The sequence below is a fragment of the Molothrus ater genome, chromosome 22 (assembly GCF_012460135.2).
Source record: "Molothrus ater isolate BHLD 08-10-18 breed brown headed cowbird chromosome 22, BPBGC_Mater_1.1, whole genome shotgun sequence".
Classification (NCBI taxonomy): domain Eukaryota; kingdom Metazoa; phylum Chordata; class Aves; order Passeriformes; family Icteridae; genus Molothrus; species Molothrus ater.
In genome coordinates this window covers 7,508,414-7,531,835 of record NC_050499.2, presented here as the reverse complement: position 1 = coordinate 7,531,835, position 23,422 = coordinate 7,508,414, and the positions used below count along the sequence as shown (strand labels likewise).

Sequence of the window (23,422 nt, the reverse complement as noted above, 5' to 3'; positions counted from 1 at the left end):
GCAGCGCGCCTGTTTCCCTCAGATAACCGGCTCCCAATGAGCACCGTAATTGTCCCCGGCCCCTCTCCGGCGCAGGTCATTTACCGCCCGGCACACGCAGCCAAACACAAATCCGTTTTCCAAGGGAAATTTCTATTCTTATCTGCGCTCTGCAAGAGGGTCGCACGCGGCCCCCGTTAATTGAAGCTTTGATGTTTGTTGGAGGAGGCCTCTGATCAGCTCCGCCGAGGGCTGAGCCACCACCGCACCGGCACTGCCGGGACGGCCACGCTGGGGAGGGAATCCTGAGAAAGGAGGAGGCAGCACCTCCACCCTGCCTCGGTGCTGGAGCTGAGATGCCCCAGGGCCACCTGTCCCCAGCCCCAGGCCGGTGGCGCAGGCGCACCTGAGTGTCCACCCAGGGCGCTTCCCTGATCCGGTGTCCTCTGAGTGCTTTGGCTCGTTTGCTGCAATATCCTCCAGCAAATCAAGCATCCCCTTCTTGGGATGTTTTTCAATCTGTTTTATGTTGATTTTAATTAAAGAATTTGAAACTGAACAAACAGTTCGTAGCAGGTGGCCATACGAGTGTGAAATAAGCAAACTGTTCTCTCTGCCACAAACCCCACCAGTAAATTCCTTCAAATTAATCCCAGCCTCCGAGAGGCTGCCGGCTCTGTCTGAAGCAAGCCGGGCTCTGCCGTTCTCCAAATATTTGCCTTCATCCCAGTGCCAGGACCTGGGGAGCAGGGATGGACAGAAACCACGTCCTCAGCAGGGATGTTGTCCGCCCACCCTCACTCCCTGAGGGCAGGAGGGTGGATTTTCCACTGGGAAAATATTGCACCACGGATTTGGGAGTGGGTCCTGGAGCCTGGCTGCACTCTAACACCACCAGCAGGACCCCAACACGAACCCATCCTAATCCTCCTCCTCTTCCGGGGCAGCACATTCTGCCCAAGCATCCCTGCTCTGCTCCAGGACCATCCTTGGCAGCCAGGAGCTCCTGGCATGACCTCGAGGAACAGAGGGGAAGGCCCCGGCCCAGGTAACAGTCCCTGCATATTGATGGTCCCCAGGCAAGGCAGAGGCAAAGCACAGATGCCCACAAGCTTTTCTTCTTGCAGGGCTGTGCTGGAGATAGCAAGGGAGAGAAAAAGTGAGGGAGAAGAAATGCACACACATGCTCCCCTTCATCTCCAGCTCCTGCCCTCGCTCAGAAGCCTTATCAGCATCTGTAAGAGATCACGTTTCCCCTCTGGAAATGCCAGCAGAAAGCAGCTGCCAGCTCTGTTGGTGTCCTGGGCTCCATTTCCTGCCCCTGGCCCAGGGGTACCCAGGGTTCAGGGGCACCTTGTGCCCTCAGAGCATTGGCATCTCCCTCCCGATGCCCACCTCACCCCCTCTGGCCATGCTGTGAGCACAGCCAGGGAATTATTGCCACATTCCCTGTCACTCACCATCTCCCACCCGAGCTTTTGGTGCCAGCAGCATTTTGGGGAGGGAAGCAGCTCTCACCTCACCCCAGCCAAGGGGCCACAGGTTAGGAGGCCACCAGCTCCCCTTGTGCATCAATCCCCTTTCCCCCTGCAGTGCTCAGAGCATGTTTAACACCCCACCTTTCCCGTCTGCCCTTCGGGGTGACCCAGGGCTCCCTGGATCCCCTGTGCGCCCACGCCGGCCGAGCTGCCCGGGTAATTACAACATGTTCCACTTCCCTGGGATTGCCGACAGTTTTCCTTCCCTTCCCCTCAATAAATATGGATGCACAGCTGCTGCTGAGCAGAACCAACAGCAACAAAGAGGGGCAGGCTCAGAGCCCCACTCCCTCCTTCCCTCCCTGTGCTCCCAGTGCTGCCGCTGGCCCGGATTCAGGCGGCTTGGAGGGGGCGGATCGGGAATTTTCTCCCCAGGTGCCAGGCTCAGGTGCCAGTGAAGACAAAAGAATTCTAACAAACAGCTGGGGAAGAAGATGGGATTTAAGAGAAAATGAGGCAGCACAGCTTCTCCTGCAGCCTCGCCCCAGAGCCGGGAGGAAGCGTGGAGATTAAAGAGTTGAACACTTCCCGTGAAGGCTCCACGGGAACGCCACATCCCAGTGCTTCCTCCCGGCCTTTAAAGGAAAGGATATGCTCTGCTCCATTTATTAATCTCCTAATCACTAAATTAATTTCCATCTCAGTTACAGCACGCTCGGAGTCTATTAGTAAATCCTGGCCTGGCTGCTTGGCAACTTTTGTTGTAAGATTCCTATTAGATCATGTTTCAAACCGGCGGAGATGGAGCAGTTATTATCTTAATAAGTCCAACATTAAAGGCTCTACAGCGGGGATGGATGGGAGTGCTCCTGCTGCTGGCAGCCCTGCATCCAGACATGCTGAGCACACCTGGATGGCTCCAGCTGGGAGAGCCCACCCTGCACCCCGAGCAGCCCAGCCCTGTGCCCTGTCCCGCTGCAGACAGAGCTGCTCTGCTGCTGGCTTCACTGCAGGGCCTGAGGCTGTCACTGAGGGAGGAACAGCCTGAAATGTTTGCTCACCCATCTGGGAATGATTTCGGATTCCTAATTCCTGATATCTGATTCCTGATTTCTGATTTCTGACTCCTGCCCAACACTGGCACCACCGCTGTGGGGGCACGGGCACAGGGGCCATGGGCAGGATGGGCTGGGGGGCTCAGGGCCAGCCCAGGGGCTCAGACAGGATGGGCTGTGGGGCTCAGGGCTCAGGCAGGATGGGCTGGGGGGCTCAGGGCCAGCCCAGGGGCTCAGACACACCCCCAGTGCCCCCGTGGGGCAGGAGCTGTGCCAGCCCCGCAGCGTGCCCGCACCATCCCCTCTCCCCCGCGCCGCATGCCGCCTCCTCCGGCTCATTGGCGTGAAATTTAATTTGCAGCAATCAGCTGGAGGTGAGGCAGGCGCTGAATTAGCTCGACGTGGTGCTCTCGCCTCCGCCCAGGCCCCCTCCCCTGCCCGTCCCCGCACCCGGAGCATCCCAGCAGGGCTGGATCCCGCCGAGGGTGAGTTATGGCCAGGCTGGATGCACACATATTCTGATAAGGAAGAATAATAACTTGTCAAAGATACATATGATATGTGTTTTCTTTCCAGACAGAATATATATTGGGATAATTCATCAACTCGGCCTGGCACTGGCCAGGAGAGGGAAAGAAGAGAAAGAGAAACTCAATAAAAAGAAGTCAAGGCAGAAAAAGCCCTTGGCAGTCAGTGCTGTCTCCCTGCAGGATCCCTCTGCTCTGAGCCGGGTCTGGCAGGGACTCCTGGCTCCCCACTGGAGCCTGGCCTGCATCCACGGGGCTGCTGTGCCACCATCAGCACGCTGGGCTGGGCTGGGCATGTCCCCAGCCTCACTGGGGCAGTGAAACGGGACTGAAACTGCTTTGGGACAGGCAGAAAAGCTGAGCACCAGCAGCCCCAGCTCTCCCAGCTGCTGCCAGAGCCTGCTCTGAGCTCCGGTGCCTCCCTCCTGAGGAGGAGTGCGGCACAAACACCACAACACCCAGGGGTGAAGGCTGGCACAGCCCAAAGCAGCAAACCAGGGACTGGGGGAAGATGCAGAAGGGGTTTGTAAAGTGATTTGTCAACTGACAAGCAGAAATATATTACCAATTTAGGCCTGTGATTTGCCTGCAACTTTTTTATCCTTGAGATGTTGTTGAGCAGATTAAAGTGTCAGCTTTGATCCATGCATTTGGATGGAAACAAAAATATTGCTGCTCTTCTCCTCCCAGCCAGCACCTGCCCCAGGTGAGCATGCCCAGGGGCGCTGCCCGGCCGTGCCCACCCTCATCCCCATCCCTCCAGCCCAGCATTGAGGCAGCAGCCCCAGGAATGGCAGGGCAAGGCCTGGAATTACACTGACATTTCAGTTGGCAGGAGTTTGGCTGGACCTGCCCATGTTTTAAAGTTTGTGTAGAGCATGGGCTCGGCTGCAGAGTGCAGGGTGGATTTTGGATGCACCTGGGGCATGGGATGCACGTCCCAGGTGCAGGAGGAGCCCCTGGGACAGTCCCACCCCCAGGCACACCAGAGATGCCCTGCAGAGCTGCCCCAGCCAGGCACCTGCTGGGGAGCAGGAGCAGAGATCGCTGTTCCAGGTGATTCCTGATGCAGAAATATGCAGCATCATTCCATCTCCAGGCAGGGAAACAAATGAGTCTCTGCTTGCTCCCCTCTCCTGTTTTCCCCTCCTTCCCACCCTCATTTGATCCCACTCCATGTGGCAACATCAAACAAGTGTTGAATATTTTAGCTCCTGTAAAATATTTATATTATAAGGCACGGAAGGAAATCGGTGCTTCCAGGCCATGTAAACATATGCCTGGGAACAGCTGGATCCCTGGCAGTGCTGGGGGAGCACTGGGCTGCACAGCTGCTCCATTCCCAGGTATTTAAAGCCCTGAGAAGCCACAGCATCACGTGTGGGGCAGGGCAGGGGGGTCCAGGACCTTGGAGCCCAAACCTCTGCCAAGGGCTGCCCTTGCCCGACCTTAACATTCACCCCCAGGCAGCTCCTGTGCCCTGTCCTGGGGAAGGGTGGGCAAGGGGGGAGCTCTGAGCCCCCAGAGGATGGCGGGGGCCTGGCCTTTGCCCCATGGCTGGAGATTAATTGAGGCCTGCCATTAAAATGTCACCGAGAAAATTATTAACTTAAGGTAAACCACTTCCACGCGTCAAAAGCAAAGGCAATCAGTCCCAGGCATGTCCCCCTAGGAAATTATGTGGAGTAATTAATCAAAAAGCTAATGAGAAATGTGTTTTCTTTCCCAGCCTAACACCACATCATATTCTTATTAGCCAAGGTTATTACAATAGTAATCATGCATGCTCCGAGTTCAGATTGGGTTTTTTGCTCCACTGCCACCAATTTAGAAAGCCATTAATGGGAGAGATAAACCCCGATACACAAGCCAGCCCTTTGTGTCTGAGTGCCCACGGCTGCTCCTGGCCACACACGACCTGTGCCTGCTGCCACAGGTCCCTGCCACCCCAGCCCTGCCCACCGTGGTGCCCCAGAGCAGGGATGTGCTGAACTGAGGCTGCTGGATCCCCTGCTCTGCTCTCCCAGCCTTCCCCAGCACGGAAATCAAACTCAAACTCCTTCCCCAGCACGGAGCTCACCCCAAACTCCAGCTGATGTTCTGGCTGCACACCGAGGTGCATTAGGGACACGGGGCATGGTGTGATTTATGAGCACCCTGTTCCGGCACTGCCCATCCCTTCTCCAGACCTGTCCCACTAATTCAGACGCCCAGGAGGACCCGAGGTGTTCCATAAATCTGGCTGCAGGCAGGTAATGTGCTGCTGCTCGGGCTCCCCCAGGCCGGCTCAGAGCTCAGCCGCTGCCAATCTCAGCAGCCCTAAAATGCAGAGTCAGCAGCCAGCGCAGGGAAACCAGCCCTGCTTGATATTCAGCATTAAATAATTCAGCCCCCACAGAGAGACGGGGAGAAGAATGAGCCTGACAGAAAATATAAAGATTTCCTATGCTCCGTTAAAAATGCATTGACCTGATTAGCTGGCTGGCAGGGAATCCCAGTCTGCAGCCACGGTGGCACAGGGAGGACCTCGGCAGGCAAATTCCACTCCTCAGAGTGCAGCAGCACCCTCTCTGCTTGATTTTTGTGGGTTTTCTTGCTAAATCTCTTTTCCTTGCTTGCACACAAGTGACACGTGGGAGATGTTGCTGCCTTTTCTCCACAGAATCACAGAATCATTCAGGTTGGGAAAGACCTCCAAGATCATCAAGTCCAACCTCTGAGTGATCACCTCGTGTCCAAGCAGACCAGAGCACCATGTCCTGTTGTTTTACATCCTTGCTCAGGGACACCGCACACCCTCCCAGCAGCTCAGAGCGCCCCTGGCCGAGGGACCGTGCTGTGCCCTGGGCAGCCCCGAGCCCCCTGCCCCGCTGCTGCTGCTGCGAGCGATCCCCAGGGCTCCGATGTGCGGATTCACCAGAGCTGGCAGCGCTGGGGCAGAGCCTTCAGAAGCCCCAAGGCAGGGCCCGGGGCAGGGCTGGAGGGGACGAGGCTCTCTGAGCGCTGCCTTTGGTTGCTGCGGCTCGGGGCTGGAGACGGGCACGGCCGGGCTGGTGGCTGCAGAGGGTGGCGGTGCCCGGAGCCCGGCTGGCACCGCTGGGCACCGTCCCCGGGGCTGGGCTCGCACCCTGGCACCGTCACCCGAGCGAGGATGCGCCAGGGGAGCCACCCAGGGCTGCTCCCTCCCCTCTGCCACCCACAGAGGCACAGGTGAGGGCACGGGTGAGGGCACGGGTGAGGGCACGGGTGCTCACCTGCATCCCTTCCACCTGCCCAGGAGGGATGGGCTGTTCCCACATCCTCTGCTGGAGGGGGGCCACAGGGACACTGAGGCACGGGACACGTTGCTGTCCCCAGGAGTGGCCCAGGGACGCGTTGCTGTCCCCAGGGACACTGAGGCACAGGACACGGTGCTGTCCCCAGGGACACTGAGGCACAGACGCTTTCCCAGCCCAGGGGTGCAGCAGAGTGTGTCTGAGTCCTGAACCCCATGACCAGGGCCCTGCTCACCCTCCAGATAACACATCTAAGCCGTGTTTATTTCCATCCAGGCTGCCTCTCCATTTGATTATTTATCTCCCGTTTAGCCTCTGACAGATCAAAGGCTCGGCGGAGGGGAAGCGGAGCCGGGCCGCGCATGAAAATGAGCCTTGATACATAATTAATTAACATAAAACAGTTTCATTAGGAGATGGTGTTACATGGCTGTTTGTCTTAAAAATTTAAGCTGTGTAAAGAGCACGGGGGAAGCAGAGCTCCCTGCCAGCCCTTTCCTGGTGCTGCCCATCCCAGCCTGGCTCCCGGGAGCTCCGGAGCATGGCCCCCTCTCCCTGCATCCCGTGCAACTTCTCCTACCCTTGATTATTAATCTGTTTTTAATTCTATTAAGAGATAGCCAGGAGAAAGAGTATCAATTTTAGATTAACAAGGTTATTAGCACTTAATTATGTGAGGTGTCTTTGTAATTGAAAAGGAAAAGAGGAAGCACCATAAATATCCCGGCCCCTGAGCTCCTGGGGGTTTGCGTGTGGCTCTTTATTCACGAGGCTGTGGAACCATAAATATTAAATATCTGGTGGAAAAAAAAATTACAAGGCAGAGAGAGGATGCCCTCTGGATATTCCGGCGCCGAATGTTCTTGCATTTACAAATATTCATTAGCTGGGATCTGCAAAGTTATTTCCACCAAGACTCGGTGAAGGAGGAAGAGAGAGGTTATTGAAAAAAAATAGAGTCTAGAGTAAATATTATTAGTAATTTTTATCTCTGCGTGTCCCTAATTATTCCATAATTAGGGAAAGTGCACATATGCATATACAATCACTAACCTGCCAGTCTCAGGGATTCTCACTGCCAGCCCCGCTGTGGGATGGAGTCCCCAGGGCAAACTCTTCTTCCCCAAACGGCAGAGGGGGTGTCTGTGCCCGGGGGGAGCCCCACTGTGCCCCCATGCCCAGGTGATCCGTGCTGGGAGCCCAGGATGACTCAGGGAGCCACCAGCTCTGCCGAGCACCCACGACCTGCAGCTGCTGCCGCTTAGAGACACATTAAATGACAAATCTCAGGCTCTTTTTAATTAAAAAATAATAGAACTCAGCAGGAAAACTGAGCAATAACACAACACTGCCAAAAACCACTTTGCTGGAGCTGCTAAAAAAACACCAGGCAAGAGGCAGCCGGGGGGAGCAGCCACATTCACCTTTGTGGGGACAGGTGACACACAGGCAGGGTGGTGGCCGAGGGTCCCCTCCCAGGACCAGCCCCACTCGTGTCCCACAGGCTCCTGGGGACAGGCAGTGTCACACCCCAGGAATTAAGCTCTTAATCTAAACTGAACACATTACCACGAGCTCATCAACAAAAATCTAATTACGCTGTGCGAGGCCGGGCTTAATTGCTCGTCCTTGACACGAGCGGTGCCCCTGGAAGCCCAGGAGCCACGGAGAGCCTGGGACTGGAATTATCCTGCTCCCTGGAAAAAGCACAACAGGAAAATGGGGAAAAATAGGGCTGTGCAATTAGAGAGAACAGCAGACAAATCAGCTGGTAATTGTCGGGGGGAGCACCCAGGGTCGTGAGCAGCTTTGGGGAGCACTGCTGGCATCCCCTGGCAGGCGGCAGAGGGACACACAGACACACAGGGACCCCAGGAAGGGGGAAATGGTTAAACCCAGCGTTTCCCACAGTAAAGAGAGGCTGGAGCAGATCCCAGCCTGGCCCTGCTCCCCCAGGCAGCCCTGGGCTCCTGGTTTGCTGCTCCTGCTAATGAGGAAATCGGGATGCAGGAGGTGGCTGAGCCCCGCTGCCTCCCCCGCTCGCTCCTCCCCGACTTATCACCACTCACAGGATGTTTACAATAATTTTTAATTTGCGCAATTATTAATCATTTTTCTATCTGTCTCATTTGCATAATAATTACTCTGCTTGCTGTTTGCCATGACTGTGAATGACAGTGGTTTAAATTAAATTAAGATTTTAATATTCATTTTTTTGGGTTAAAGCTAATCAAAGTTGCTGCTCGATGCCAAGACCGGGGCTCTGCCCTTCCAGAACCACTAATGAAGAGATCCAGTGCTGGTGTCACTGCTCCATCTCCATCACCCAGCTCATCCCACAGGATCCCACAGCATTTTGCAATTGCTCTGCTGCCAGAACTGCTCAGACAAGGCCACAGCTGGGACAAGGGATGTGGGATGGAGAACAAGGGCACGGGGACAAGCCCAGCTCCCTTCTCCCCAGGCAGCACACGGGATGGGACCAGGGAGGGAGGCGTTCACCACGTGAGCCCCCCTTTCCTCACAGACATCTCCTAAAAATACAATATCTGGTAGTGAACGAGTAACAGATGTATAAATGCAGCATTGTGATGAACAAGGAGGTCCCCAGGGTAGTGCCTCTAAAATTTTAAAACCCCAGCCTTCCAAGTCAGCTGCAAGAGCAGAACCTGATGCCATTTTCAGGTCCTAAGCACATTTTGTTTAGTACAAGCATTTAAAAGTGCTTTTCCTCCTTAAGAGCAGCCTACAGTCCCAAGAGTGACGCGAGGCAGCTGCTGGCAGCTGTGGCTCTGCAAGAGCAGCCACTGTCACCAGGCAGGTGGGGAAGGAACCAGCATCCAGCTCTGCCCACCAGGGCGAATCCAATCATTCCACAGCAGGTTCTTCACATCTCCAGCAGCACTCAGATTAAGTGAGAGCAAAAACGAATGTGTCAAGTGGAACTGCTCTTGTGGAGGCTGCAGCTGCCTCAGTTTGCAGGGGGGAATGGAACAGGGCCTTGGTGACAGAAGGGGGAAGCACAGCTGGAAGCAGCTGCCTGGAAATGTGCTGCCACCTCACACCACCAGCCCCTGCTCCCAAACCATCTCCTGCCCAGCAGGGCAGCAGGGCTGGGAATGGTTCAGCTGCCTTGGAAAAAGCACCAGCATGCAGAATCGAGTAAAAAAAGAAAGGATTTATTTACAGGTGAACACAGCAATTCCAGGGCTACTGGAAATGTGGCATGAAAAGCATGGGAGTCCCAAGAGTCCGGCACTCCAGGGCAGACTGTGCTGCTGTCCCTCCCACCCACAGCCCTCCCAACGCTGGAGAATCCCTGAAAAGAGCGATCCTGCCCTGCCCACTGCTGCAGCCAAGGCATCTCCATGGAAACTGCTGCCTGCATTCATCCCTGCTGCCTGGGACCTCAACAAGAACAACTGTATTTATTTCCACAAGTGCTTTCTGGCACACAGGGATTAAGGGAAGCTCCAAGACAGACAAATCTGATCACAGGACAGGGTTGTTACACCTTCCACCGGAGCGAGCCAAGTGCCAAGATCAGCCCCAAATCCAGAGGGGTCTGGGGGGAGCAGCTGCTCCAAACTATGAGGGAAGCAATTCCAGGTCTTAAGTCCTAACTCTCCACACATTTACTTCCACTAGAAATGGAGCCCTGCAGAATTGCTGAGGCTCCTGAAGATCGTGCTGCCCAATGCAGCACCGCAGTTCTCTCTTCCAGTGCCAGAGCATTCCCTGCCCAGTTTCCTGCTTGGACAGGGTCAGGAGAAGCTGAGTTTGAACTTTCCTGCACGTTGGTGACTCTGGGATCTACATGGCAAAATAACTGCAAAACTTGACAGAAGTTCAGAAGTTCCACTTAACCTGAGTTCTGGAGCAGACTGACCCACAGAATGAGGGCAACTCTCCCAAGCTCAAGCGTTCAGCAGATTTTCACCTGAGATTTTGGACACCTGAAGACTTGGGAACTGCCCTCAGAAGTCATTTGGCGTAGAACAGAAGTTTGTTAGAAAACAAACAAGAAACCAGTCCCTCGCATGGAGCTGGAGGCTCTGGCTGCCAGGGAAATCCAGCCTGGTCTCTCAGAAGATGGCCCAGGGGGCAGCTGACTGCCGAGCACGGGGCTGGTTGCAGGGAGAGCAGGCCACTCCTCAGGGCTGTGGCAGAGGTGGTGCCTGTGGGGCACTGCAGGAGCTCTCCCTACATGTCCTCCACGCTCCATTTGTAGGCCAGCTCCTGCACTGCCTTCTTGTTGGCGATGCGGGCAAAGCGCTGCTGCTCGAACCCGTTGGACCTGCAAGGGACACCCAGTGACAGCAGCTGCTGCCTCCAGCTCTCCTGACTCCTGCAACCTTTCCAATGATTTACCCTGGCTCAGTCTCCACCTGGACCTGTGGTTACCGAGAGCTGATGCCTCTGAAGTTCCTCACCTGCCTTGTCCCATCTGTCCCATCCCCCTTTTTCACTGAACCCATTCAACCCTGCAGTGCCAACCCCCTCACTCACCACATAACTGGCAATGCCCTGAAGCAGGACTCCTTTATTTTTACTGTTATTCCAACAGGAACAAGTACCTGTCCACACCGTCCCAGCGATGCCCGGGCCAGATGTTGAACCTGTTGAGTGGAGGTGCTGGTCCCTTGTACCTGGGTTTTTCTGGAACACAAAGAGCAGAGGAGCTGTGCTCAGCTGTGTTCAGCATGCCTCCCACCTAGGAGGTGTCTGCACAGGCTCCTGGCAGCCAGCTACAGCTGCCAAGGGCTCCCTGTGACAAAGTGCTGAGTTCTCAGTCAGCAGGCCCTGCTCTCCCAGCTAACAACTCATGCAACTCTTACTGGTAACAGGCCAGGAACTCCAGAGGGTCCACAAGTCCCCCTTGGCTGTTTACTGAAGAGCAGCTGCATTTCTGCACTGCTGACACATTAAACCATACTCAGGTGTATTCCAGGGGCAAACCTTTCTCCTTGTTCTCCTTGGCCTTCCTCTTCTTGATGAGAGCAGCCATGGGGTCTCCTTCCCTCTCCTGCTCCCTCAGCATTCGGTCCAGGTCCTGGTCATCGATGTAACGGGCCAAGGGCTTCTGCATCTCCTTGACTGCATCCTCCACGTTCTGCTGCTGCTGCCTCTCCTGTGCCAGCCTGGAAAACACACTGTGTCACCCAAACCCCAGCCATCACTCCTTGGGAGTGGTTCAATGTGCAGGAGGGGTCACACCCCTCAACTCCCACTGCCTGTGCAGCATTCCCAGAGCACCTCCAGCACAGGAAGGGTTTTCAGACACGTGGAACACGTGCTGGTGCTAGGCTCAGCCTCAGAGCACAACACCAGTCTGGCAGCAGAGTCAAACTAACATCAGGAGATGGGAGGCCCAAGGACTGTGCTTTGGAGTCCCTTCCTCACCCTTTTCCCCACTTGGCATATTGCTCTTCTCTCTTGGCCTCTGCCTCAGCCTTCAGCCTCTGCTCCAGCTGCTCCTGGGCCAGGTTCCTCTTGCGGCCGGACTTGTCTCGGAACACGGTCTGAGCGTTCCGGGATTCCTCTGGGGGGACAGATGCCTCAAGTCACAATTCTGGAACATTTCATCACCTCCAGACAATTCAATGACTTTAACTGTGACTTCTCTTTGGCTTGTCCTCATCTCCCAAAGAGCCTGGCAGCCAAAGCCAGGCAGGATCTCAGCTCGTGCTGAGCTTTCCCTGCTGCCCCACACAGACCCTGGGCTCTCACTATCCATCGGCTCCCTCAGACTTGCAGAGGAGAAGCATTTCCCACTCCCTGTGACTTCCCTGGCATTGCTCTGAACTCCCCATGTGGAGCAGAGACCCTGGCCAAGGTTTTCAGCAGCGTGTTTAGCTGCAGCTCCACAGGGATGCTCCCAGCAGCATCCCAATGCCAGGGCATGACAGAGCAGAGGAGTGAGCTGGGGCTCAGGCTGTGTTCCACTCCCACCTTCCAGGTGCCTGGTGCTCCTCTCGTGCTTCTTGAGCTCCTGCTTCTCCCTCTGCAGCACATCAGCCGACACCAGGCCTGCTTTGGCTCCGGATGACATCGTGCTAGCCTGGAGAACACACAAATCCCATTTACAGCTGGCTGAGAGGGGCAGCCAGAGCGAGGGGTGACCCAAACCACAGGGACAGCCCTGTTAGAACCAGAACCTTCCCCAGTTTCTCAATCATTGGGCTTCCACAGCTGGAAGGGAAAGAGACAGACAGCCTTTACCTTCTTGGGAGAGCCCTTGGCATCCCAGTGGGTCGGGGAGTGCGCCGGGGGGCTCTGTGACCTCTGCTGGTCCCTCTGGGTGGGAGAAGCCCGTCCTGGAGGAGATAAATCAGAGTGAGGGTCTGCTGACTCCCCCAGGAGGAGCACGCTTAGGTGCACACAGCCCAGGCTGCAGCAGAGGCACTGCAGGCTGGCTGAACTCTCACCCAGCTGTGCCCACAGGGACAGACACTGCCAGCTGTGCCAGCAGAGCAGCAGCCCACAGCACTCACCGTGGCAGCGTGGATCCCAGCGGCTCCCCAGGACACAGCGTGTGACACTCACCTTTCGTTCTGCTCTTCCTCCCACTCGGGGACCCCGGCTTCTCTCTGCGAGGTGACAAATCCTGACGCTGTCTCCGGGGAGGGGACAGATCTGGGGTGTCATGTCTCTGTCTCCTGGGAGGGGACAGATCTGGGGTGTCATGTCTCTGTCTCCGGGGAGGGGACAGATCTGGGGTGTCATGTCTCTGTCTCCTGGGAGGGGACACATCTGGGGTGTCATGTCTCTGTCTCCTGGGAGGGGACAGATCTGGGGTGTCATGTCTCTGTCTCCTGGGAGGGGACAGATCTGGGGTGTCATGTCTCTGTCTCCGGGGAGGGGACAGATCTGGTGTGTCATGTCTCTGTCTCCGGGGAGGTGACATGTCTGGTGTGTCATGTCTCTGTCTCCGGGGAGGGGACAGATCTGGGGTGTCATGTCGCTGTCTCCTGGGAGGTGACATGTCTGGTGTGTCATGTCTCTGTCTCCGGGGAGGTGACATGTCTGGTGTGTCATGTCTCTGTCTCCTGGGAGGTGAGGGGTCGGGGGTATCGTGACGCTGCCGCCGCCGTGGAGGTGACAGATCTGGGGTGTCACGACGCTGCTTTTTGGGAGGTGACAAGTCTGGTGTGTCGTGACGGTGCCTCCTAGGAGGGGATGGGTCAGGGGTGTCATGTCGCTGCCTTTTGGGAGGGGACACATCAGGGGTGTCGTGTCTCTGTCTCCTGGGAGGGGACGGGTCAGGGCTGTCGTGTCTCTGTCTCCTGGGAGGGGACGGGTCAGGGCTGTCGTGTCTCTGTCTCCTGGGAGCAGAGAGCCCCAGGGAGCCGTTGTGTTTCCCTGCTGGGGCCGAGGGCTCTGGGGAGTCGTGGCGCCGCCGCCTGTGAGGGCAGAGAAGGTGACAGTGAGCTCCCTTCGTGCCTGGCTTGTCTGGAAACACAGCAGGACCCCAGAGCTGGGAACACCTGGTGAAGGTGGATTCACTGGGATGCTGCAGCCCTGAGCCCCAGCAGACCCCAGAAACCCTCCGAGGCAGCCGGGATCCCAGCAGAGCTGCAATGGGAGAGTCTCCACCATTATTAAAACTCACAGGGACCATCACTCCAGTCTCCCTGGCAGTGTCACAAACACCCAGAGCTGCCAGCACCCCGCCCCAGGCAGGGGCTCTCCAGCTGGGAGAAGTGCCCACATTTCCCAGCAAAGTACAGAACCAGACAGACAAAGCCAGCCAAGCAGAAGGCAATATTCCTGGCTGAGCCCCCATACCTTGTGGCAGACTTGGCAGGTCCCGAGACATCCGAACTCTGCGAGTCCTCATCTGAGGGAAAACAATTGCAATCACCATTACTAGGGCTCTGCACAGCCCAGCAGCACTCCAGCACCTGCAGGATTATTTTGAACTTGCATCATGGTTTGGAGAAACCAGGCATTAGGGAGAGAGGGTGGAAGGAGCTGCTCTCACCTCCCAGGAGCTTCCATTTGGAGTTTGTTCGGAATTCCTCCATGAGCTTCACCTCCTCGGGGCGCTCATCAATGAACTCTGCCACCTACAAACACCCAGCGAGCACCAGGGGCTCAGCAAAAGGCACAGCTCCCACTGCTCACACAGGCAGCAGCTACCCCAGTCCCTCTGCCTTGCTCCAGCAGGCGTTCTGGAGCACAGAGCCCCATGCTGGCCCGCAGAGCACGGGCTGCCTGGATCCGCAGGGAGCTCCCTCCTTCCTGCAGGGCTCCCGCCCACCCCCGAGGCAGAACACGCCACAAGAGAGGGGCTCCAGCGAGTTCTTCCCTAAGGGAGACACGAGGTGAGCGCCAGAACAGAGTGAGGCTGTGAGAGTGCGTCCGCCGGGGCTCCCCGCTCACCACAGGCATGTCCCCTTCATCCTCCTCCTCCTCCTCCTTCTCCGGGGCGGCGGCGATGCTGCTCCAGCTCACATCGTCATCCACGATCCGCATCCTGGCAGCGGGGAGAGGCACGGTCAGGGCCCGTGGGGATCCGCGGCGGGGCAGCCCCGGGGAGGGTCCTGGCCCCGGGGTCTCGGGGCTCGGTTCGGAGCGGGGATTTCGGGGCGGTGAGCTCGGGGCGGCTCCCAAGGCCGGGCAGCGCACAGGGTCGCGCCTGCTGCCCCCTCCCCGGGACTCACCCGCCTCTGGCGGTGCCGGCCGGCGGTTTCCTCCTGCGGCGGCGGCGGGGCGGGCCGGGCTCGGCGGGGCCGCTCAGGTACCGCCGCAGGTACTCGGCCTTCGACAGCCCCGGTGCCGCCATCGCGCTCTGACGCAAAACGGCGGCGCCGGCAGGAAGGGGCGGGGCCTGAGCGTGGCGGGCTGGGATGGGCGTGGTCACTGCCATACATGGAAATGCAGCGGGATGGGCGTGGCCAGACCGCGGATAGGCCATAAATGGAACGGAGGGCGGGGCTATAGGCGTGGCCAAACGGCGGCCAATGCCATAAATGGAGTGGGAGCGGAGCTTTAGGTGTGGTCAGCCAATACCATAAATGGAGCAGAGGGCGGGGCTGTAGGCGTGGCCAAACGGCGGCCAATGCCATAAATGGAGCTGTGGGCGCGGCCAGGCGGCGGTGGCGGTTACGAATGGAGCAGCAGGAGGACACGACGCCATCAGCGTTTTCAAACAGCTTTATTGGGGAGCCACCCCGTGCCCCAAATCAGCAGCAGCAGCTCACAGCACAGCTCCGCAGGGAGGCCCCGAGCCGCTGCTGCGGGCAGGAACAGCTCCCCGGCCCCAGGAAGGGCAGAGGAGCCCTGGCCCCACACAAGTCCTGGTCCCTGGCGCAGCTGGGGCAGGGGGGTGGCAGGGCCGGGCTGGCCCCGCTACCGGCCCGAGGCCGGCTCTGCCTCGTAGCCCTCTGTCCTCATGTCGTTCAGGCCCAGCTCCTCGTTCTGCTCAAAGGTGCGCTCGTAGCGCTGCACACTCAGCTCCGGGTCCTCCTCCGGGGCGTACACGTTCTGTGGGGACAGGGCACAGCTCCTGCACTCCCCTGTGCCCCCAGGCTGGGAGCCCTGGGCACCCCCACAAAGCCAGCAGGGCTTCCAGCATCTGCTGGTGCCCAGAGCTCCAGTGGGAAGCCCACTGCCACCACGTGCCAGGGAAATGAAGCCCCCAAAGGGCTCAGGGAGCCCAGCCCGAGGGCCCAGGGCTGTACCTGAAGGTAGCTGTTGCCTGCAGGGTCGTCCATGATGAAGTGAGCCTGGGCCTTCCCCTCTATGATCTGCAGGAACACAGCATGTCCCACTAAGGCTCCTCCTAATCCTTCAGCACCTCCTGGACCCATGCAAAGCACGGAAAATCCAGAGTAAACTCACATCCTGCAGCTTCCCAATGAACTCCTGCAGCTTCCCTGTCCTGCTGGCCGTGGAGCTGTCCCCCAGGGTGAAGGGGTTCTTCTCCACCTGCAAGGGCAGGTGAGGCAGCTGTGAGGCAGCCAGCCCCCCCAGCAGGGCCAGCCAGGGGGCTGAGCCCCCCAGGAGCACTCACCAGGTCCCGGATGTCCTTCAGCAGCCCCTCCAGCGTGGTGAACTTCCCCCCCAGCGCTCCCATGCCCAGCTCGAACTCCAGCTCAGGGATCTCCACGCTGCACGTCTCTGACTGCAGAGGGGAGCCCCCCATGAGCCCATGCTGGGCCCCCCACACCCCACAGGAGGACAGTGCAGGGCAGGAATCCTGGGCACTGCACCTTCAGGATATCCCTGGTCATGTCGGAGGGATCTGTAATCCTGAGGGTGATCCTGGTGCCCTGCGCCTCGATGGCTCCTCCAGACTTCACCTGGAAACAGCTGGCAGTGAGCTCACACCCAGCCCTCCCCCTGTGCTTTAACAGGCTCAGCCCAGCAGCCCAGAGGCCTCTCCAAAGCTGGGACAGTGGCCTCAGCAGCCCCAGGTGCAGTCTCCCTCCCCAGCAGCCCAGGTGGGAAGCAGAGCTCAGGGACACAGGCACAGAGCTCCACTCCCTGCCCTCTGCCCAGCTCACCTCGTTGGTCCTGTGCCCACAGGAGTCGCAGTTGGTGGCCATGATAATCACTTCCTTGAAGTGGGGGATTTCTGGAGCAGGGAGTCAAGGCAAACATCAAAGCAGCAGCCGAGGGATGGCAGAACCCCACTGAGAGGAGTTGTGAGCAGCCCTGAGTCAGCTCTGCACGCCAGCAGGCCCCAGCTGAGAGCTGCCTCAGGCCTGTGGAGCAGCAGGGAGAGCCCAGGCACGCAGTGCCCCCAGCCTTGTGCAAGGATACGCACTAACTTCATGTTGGTGCTGGCCGGGGCATTGCACTCAGGGCAGTTGGTGTTGAACTGCAGCACCTGGGGAGGGAAGGGGCAGCCTGAAGGTCCCAGCCAGCCCAGGGCAGCTGGCCTGAGTGTCCCTGAGTGTCCCTGACACTGCAGCAGCCCCCACCTCATCCCTCAGGTCCTCGGCAGCGTCCGGCGGCTTCGCGTCCACCTCCTCTCCCTGCAAGGACAGCAAAGTCAGCTCCTGCTCCCTGCTGGGGCTCCCAGGGAGCAGGGCAAGGAGCAGGGGCTGCTGCAGTCACCTGCAGGCCCAGCAGGGCACACTGCTGGGGGCTCCTCCTGTAGTGAGTGACCAGCAGGGCCTCGTCCCTCTGTGGTGCCCGCGGGTTCTCCACAAAGCTGTTCCCAGAGGGATCATCCAGGATCTGCAGGACAAGGGAGGGCCTGAGGGAGATGCCCTGCAGCCTCACCCTGCCAGGCCTGCCCTGCCCTGAGCACTCACAAAGGTGAAGGGGGAGCTGACTTCCTTCAGCTGCTTCAGTTTACCAATGAACTCATCTATCTTCCTGGCCACCTCTTTGTCTGTTGCCTGGAAGGGGACATGGAACCACAGAACCCTTAAAATGGGGACAGCCCAAGGTGGGGCTCAGCTGCTGGGGACAGCCCAGAGCTGCTGACAGAGGTGACTGTGGCACAGACAGAGCTGTCCCCAGCAGCCCTGTGTGACTGCAGCAGGCAGGGGATGGACACCCCAAGCACTCTCCATCCCTGAGGAGTTTCCCTCTCCAGCCCTTACCCTGCGGGTGGGCTGGTCCTGCTCCAGGCCTGCCACAGCTCTGTCAATGATGCCCTCGATGGTGGTGAGCACTTGGCAAAGCAAGAACACAGAGTTGACAACACCATGAACAGACCCCAGGGATCCCCAGGAGCCCCCCAAGCACGGCCCCATTCACCCACCTCCCTTCTGGCTGAAGGCAGGCACCTCAAAGTCCAGCTCTGGAATTCGGGCTGAGGCACAGTCGGTCTTCACCACCTCCCTGTTCATGTCCTGCACAGAGCAGGGAGCAGCCTGAGCCTCCCCTGGCACACAGGGGGAACCCAGAGGCCTGGCCCAGCCAGGGATGTGCAGGTGCTGGAGGTGCTGCAGCAGGGCGGGGTGAGGCGGTGCCCACCTGGCGGGAGGTGACGGCCAGGGTGTAGCGCACGCCCTGCTCCTGGATCCTGCCCGCTGCCTGGATCTCCGTGTTGGACCAGGAGCAGCTGGGGCACGAGAAGGAGCTGACAATGATCTCCTTGAAGAAGGGGATCCTGGTGAGCAGGAGCCGGGTGACTCCCTGCAGGGGCAGTGAGGAGCTTTGTGGGAACCGAGCCTGGGGCCATGGCCCTGACTGCACCTCCGGCATGGGCAGGTCCCTGCCCCTCCTCTGCCTGCCCCACAAACCTCCCCTCACCCCCGAGGAACTCCTGGAAACGCCCTCCCGACCCTGCCGGCGCCCCCTGCTCCGAGAGCAGCTGTGGCCCCCAGCAGGTCCTTCCTCGCTCCTGCCCCCACTGGAACCCCCAGCAGCAGCAGCCCCTGCCCGCCCCTCCCCACAGCCAATGGAGACCCCCGAGCCCAGCCCACACAAGTGTGCGCCCCCTAACCCCACAGACCCCCGTACCGGCCCTGGCCCCGCACACCCCTGTCCTGCTCTCCCCCGGGCCCCCACAGTCCCCTGTGCCCGCCCTAGTCCCGCACACCCCTGTCCTGCTCTCCCGCTGTACCGGCCCTGGCCCCGCACGTCCCTGTCCTGCTCTCCCTCGGCCCCCGCAGGCCCCGGTGCCCCCCAGTCCCCGCAGGCCGCCATTGCCCGGCCCCCCGGGGGCCCCTCACGTTGCGGAAGCAATTCATGCACAGGGACTCGATCTCTGCCGGCTGCTGCTCGCCGTCCTCGGCACTCAGGGGCCGGAACAGGGCCCCGGCGGGCGCAGCCGCCGCCGCGGTGGCCCCGAGGGCCGACATGATGGTGGCGCGTCACGCGGCGGCGCGGGGAGATGACGTAACTGGTCACGTGGCTCGGGCGGATCATGTGACTTGCGCGGGCCGCGATGGCGGCGCCTTTATTGGGGTTCAGCGCCGGAGCTGCCCCGGGCCCGCACTGGGGCCTTCCCCGAGACCCTCCCCGGGATCCCCCCCGGGGCCCTCCCCGCCCCGCTCGCTCAGGCTCAGCGCCAGGTCCCGCCATAGCGCGTCCAGCCGGGCGCGCAGATCCTCCACGGGCGGCGGCGGCGCGTCCAGCGGCCCCTCGGGCGGCTCCGGGCGGGCGCTGAGCTTCAGCCGCATCTCCTCGGTCTCCTGGTCCAGCGCCCGGGTGAAGGCCCGGATCTGCGCGTACGTGTCCCGCCGGAACTCCTCCACGCGCCGCTGCACCTCCCGCGCCAGCGCCTCCCGGGAGCGGCCCGGGGGCGCCGCGGCCCCGCCGGGGTACAGGCTCAGCTTGGCCTTCAGCTGCTCCAGGTTCCGCTGGATCTGCCGGTGTAGGTCCCGCGCGTTGCGGGTCAGCTTGGCCGACAGCTCCTGGATGTGCTGGTTGAGCTGCTCGGGGCTGGCGCGGGCATGCGGGGCCACGCCGCGGTGCAGCTCCTGCACGTTGCGGTGGATCTCGCTCAGCAGCCGCTCGGCGTACGGCTGGAAGATGTCCTTCACCTGTTCTGTGTGGAAGGCGATCTTGTCGCCGTAGTGAGCCACGAAGCGCTGCAGCTCGTCGGCGCCGTCCAGGAGCTGCGCCGCCACCTCCCGGCTGGGCACCAGGTGCCGCCGCAGCTCCCGGGCCCGCAGGGACACCTGGTCCAGCAGCTCCTCCGTGAGCGGCCGCAGCTGCTGCCGCAGCTCGTCCAGCTGCCTGCCGACCTGCTGGTGCACCTCGTCCACGTACGGGGACAGCTGCAGGCGGAGGCTGTCCAGCTCCCTCCGGAGGGCCTTGCGCAGGCTGGCCGGGTCCTCGTACAGCCGGGGGGGCTGCAGCCCCCTGCCCAGCGGGGACAGCTTCTCCAGGAAGGCCCCCATGGAGCTGACCCCATCCTGAATGCTCTCCTTCAGGTTCCTGCACGAGAGAGCCCCCGAGAGCCCCGAGTGACCGCGGCCCCCCCGTGCCCCCATCCCAATAAACGCTGTTCCCCCCGCGGGCCCTGCCCTGCCGGGCCCGGAGGGGAGCGGGGCGCGGCACTCACGTGCTGTCGCTGCCCAGCTTGCTGTGGCCGCGCTCCAGGCTGTCCTTGTCCCCCGTCAGCTGGCTCAGGTACCGCCAGAGCCCGCTCTGCGCCGCCTCGGCCGGGGACACTGCGGGCGAGAGCGCCGCTGCTGCTGCTGCCCGGCCGCCCCCGCAGCCCCCGGTGGGACCCCTGAGCCCGCCCCGGGCCCGCACCCACCTGGGCAGGCGGCCAGGAGCGAGAGGAGCAGCGCGGCCTTCAGCAGCATGCTCGGGCTGCGGGAGAGGGGACAGGAGCCGTCCGAGTGCTCACGGGGGGCTGCACGGCCCCTCGCTGCTCCCCGCAAGGACCTGGGGTCCCCTGGACACCCGCAGCTCCCCTAAAAACCCCCGGGATTCCCCATGACACCTGTGAGTCCCGGAACACCTCGGCTGCCCCGCTGGAGTCACGCCCAGCTCCTCCGGCCGCACAGACTTAAAGCCCCCCGCCCCTCACCTGGCTCGGGTCGCCTCCCGTGTCCCTCCCGCCCGGAGGCGGCCGCTGCCCGCCCTTATGTAGGCTCGAGGAGCGGCCGATAAGGCGGCTTTGGGACGGGAAGGCTTTTTGGACCTCACTCCGTGTAAACACAACGTGGAGGTCCGGGCAGGTGACCTGGGGGCCGCTGTCCCCCGGGCTCGGGGGACGGGGCTGGCCCTGGCCCGGCGCCGCTCGCTGCATCCCGCGGGGAACGCGGGACGGGGACAGCGGTGCCGCTCCTGTCGGGACGCAAAGGGAGCCCGGAGCCCCGCGGTGGGCGCGGGAGGGCGAGCCCGGCTCGGGCTGTGCGGGGCGGGCGGGGATGAGCGGGGTCGGGCTCGCACCTTCCCCTTCCGAGGCCGCGCTCCCGCCGGTCACCGCCGCGCTCGAGTCCTTTCCTTTCCGCCTTGGTTCTTCCCGGGAACGAGCCCGGGCACCGGAGCTGCGGGGCCAAGGTCGGGGTGAAGCGCCGAGCGGGCGTCAGCGCTGCTGCGGCACCAAAGTCCGCGCGGTTCCCTCCCCGACACGGCCTGCGCCGACACGTGAGGTCGCTCCAGGCAGCGCTGGCCGCGCCTCACCTCGTCCCGTCCCGTCCCGTCCCGCCGGCAGAGCGCCTCAGGCCCCTTCCCCTGTCGCTGACCCGCCGAGCTCCCTTGCTGCGCCGCGGGGACGAGGCGAGTGTCCGCCACCCGCAGATCCCCACCCCGCGCTGCGGGTGTTCGGCCGCACCCCGCGGCTCTGCCCCCCTGGGTGTCCCCAGCTGTGCTCAGGGGACAGCGCGGCCGGGGCTCGCCCATGGGCTCACCTGGCGGCCGCCACAGGCACTTCCCACCCGCCTGACCCCACCTCTGCTCCCTCTCCCTGCTGATTCTGGGTGACGCTCCCCCCTCGGAGCAGCTGAGGTGCGCCAGGTACCCCACCCCAGGGGGGGATGGACAGGGGGATGCTGCGGGAAGGAAGGACGGACACGGAGCAGCACGTGCATCACAAGGAGATTTATTTCTGCCACTTCAAGTGGCCAGGAGCGTTTGGAACGTGTGTGGCTGGCGGGGCGGGGCGGTTCAGTTCTGAGGGGGCGCGGCGGTGCTGAGGAAAGCGGCCACCTTGTCCCGCACCTCCTTCTCCAGCAGCTCCAGGTGATCCTCCACGCCGGCCGCGCCCGAGTCCAGCTTGCCGCGCATCTCCTCCAGCCGCTGCACCAGCTGCTGCCCGAAGGTCTCTCCGAAGGGAGCCGCCTGCTGCCGGAAGGTCTCCAGGCTCTGGCCCAGGCGCTGCTCCAGCTGCTGCGCCAGGGGCTGCAGGCGCTGCCGCAGGCTCTCGGCGTCGCCGCTCGCCGCCTCCCGCAGCTCCTGGGCCAGCGGGCTCAGCTGGGCGCGCAGCTCCTCGGAGCTGGCGGCCAGGCGGGCCCGCAGCTCCTCGGCCGCCCGCTCCATCTGCGCGTTCAGGCTCTGCAGCTGCCGCTCCAGCCCGTCCCGCACCTCCTGCGCGTAGGGGCTGAGCCCGCGCCGCAGCTCGGCCACGCTCTGCTCCACCTGCGCCTTCAGCTCGTCCGCCACGGGCGACAGCCGCTGCTTGACGCTCTCCACGCCGCCGTCGATCTGCCGCTGCAGGCGCTCGGCGTAGGGGCTCAGCGAGGCCTGCACGCTCTCGGCGTTGTCCTGCAGGCGCTCCCGCAGCTCGGCCGCGTAGGGCTCCAGCGCCCGCCGCAGCTCCCCGGCGCTGAGATCCACCTGCGAGCGCAGCTCCTCGGCGTACGGGCCCATCCTGGCCTGCAGCTGCCGGATGTTGGTGCCGATCTGCTGGTGCACCTGGTCGGCATAGGGCGCCAGCTTGGCCTGCAGCTCCTGCAGCTCCCGCTGGATCTGCTCCTTGAGGCGCTGCGAGTCCTGCGCCAGCTTGGCCTGCAGCTCCATGGCGAAGGGCTCCAGGCGCTGCTGCAGGTCCTCGGCGTAGGCGCTGATGCTCTGCAGGTTGCTCTTCAGCAGGGTGCTGGGGACAGGGGACACGTCAGGGCCTGTGAGCCCCCACCCCCGGGCCCTGCCTGCCCCCCGAGCCCCCCGGTCCCAAGGCTGGGCTCACTTGAGCTGCTTGCTGAGCTCGGTCTGCTGCAGCTGCTCCGCCGTGTCCTTGGCATTGCTGCCCAGCTCCGTGAAGTACTTCCAGATCACGCTGGCCACCTCGTCAGGGTTCACATCAGCCCGGGAGCCTGCAGGGGGTGCTGGGGTCAGAGCTCACACAGTCCCATTCCCCCGGGGACAGCGGGAACGCTGCCATCCCCGCCCTGCTGGCACCAGGGACCCGCACAACACCTCACCTGAGATCGCCAGGAGAAGCAGGACAAGGGCGGCCGCCTTGGGCGCCATCCTGAGGGCTGGGGACTCCTGCGGGAGCACAGAGAGAGGTGAAGGAAGGCCCAGGGACCAGCAGCCCCCAGCCAGAGGCCATGGAGAGCTGGGCTCCCTCCCGGCTCCCTCCTGGCTCCCTGCAGCCCCTGCACTGCTCACCTGTGCTGCCAGTGCCGCGGTAGCTGCAGAGCCGGCAGCTCCCAGCACTATTTATGCAGCCCGAGGGCTCCTGCAGCTTCCACGCAGGCTGTGACACAGCAAGGGCTTGGACTTTAGTCGGTCACAACGTGGAA

General features: G+C 61.2%; 4 protein-coding genes across 4 annotated transcripts; all 4 read right to left on the bottom strand.

Moving 5' to 3' along the window:
• Nucleotides 1–9,472: 9,472 nt before the first annotated feature.
• BUD13 (BUD13 homolog) lies at nt 9,473–15,105 on the bottom strand. Its single transcript, XM_036397595.1, has 11 exons — nt 14,981–15,105; nt 14,700–14,793; nt 14,299–14,383; nt 14,103–14,154; nt 12,861–13,717; nt 12,537–12,631; nt 12,267–12,375; nt 11,718–11,856; nt 11,274–11,455; nt 10,892–10,973; nt 9,473–10,611 (listed from the first exon to the last, which is right to left on the bottom strand). Exons 1-11 carry the CDS (start codon nt 15,100–15,102, stop codon nt 10,518–10,520), a joined length of 1,911 nt encoding a protein of 636 aa, XP_036253488.1. The 5' UTR covers nt 15,103–15,105; the 3' UTR covers nt 9,473–10,517.
• A 350-nt stretch (nt 15,106–15,455) lies between these two features.
• ZPR1 (ZPR1 zinc finger) lies at nt 15,456–19,092 on the bottom strand. The gene is made up of 14 exons (XM_036397350.1): nt 18,953–19,092; nt 18,252–18,413; nt 18,037–18,127; nt 17,876–17,946; nt 17,582–17,668; nt 17,382–17,504; nt 17,246–17,299; nt 17,085–17,151; nt 16,826–16,896; nt 16,532–16,621; nt 16,333–16,443; nt 16,161–16,247; nt 16,001–16,066; nt 15,456–15,803 (listed from the first exon to the last, which is right to left on the bottom strand). Exons 1-14 carry the CDS (start codon nt 19,079–19,081, stop codon nt 15,669–15,671), a joined length of 1,344 nt encoding a protein of 447 aa, XP_036253243.1. The 5' UTR covers nt 19,082–19,092; the 3' UTR covers nt 15,456–15,668.
• A 97-nt stretch (nt 19,093–19,189) lies between these two features.
• Nucleotides 19,190–20,536, bottom strand: APOA5 (apolipoprotein A5). The gene is made up of 3 exons (XM_036397313.1): nt 20,464–20,536; nt 20,290–20,431; nt 19,190–20,162 (listed from the first exon to the last, which is right to left on the bottom strand). Exons 1-3 carry the CDS (start codon nt 20,534–20,536, stop codon nt 19,190–19,192), a joined length of 1,188 nt encoding a protein of 395 aa, XP_036253206.1.
• Nucleotides 20,537–21,775: 1,239 nt separating this feature from the next.
• APOA4 (apolipoprotein A4) lies at nt 21,776–23,225 on the bottom strand. Its single transcript, XM_036397352.1, has 3 exons — nt 23,099–23,225; nt 22,864–22,990; nt 21,776–22,773 (listed from the first exon to the last, which is right to left on the bottom strand). Exons 1-3 carry the CDS (start codon nt 23,145–23,147, stop codon nt 21,846–21,848), a joined length of 1,104 nt encoding a protein of 367 aa, XP_036253245.1. The 5' UTR covers nt 23,148–23,225; the 3' UTR covers nt 21,776–21,845.
• Between the last annotated feature and the right edge of the window lie 197 nt (nt 23,226–23,422).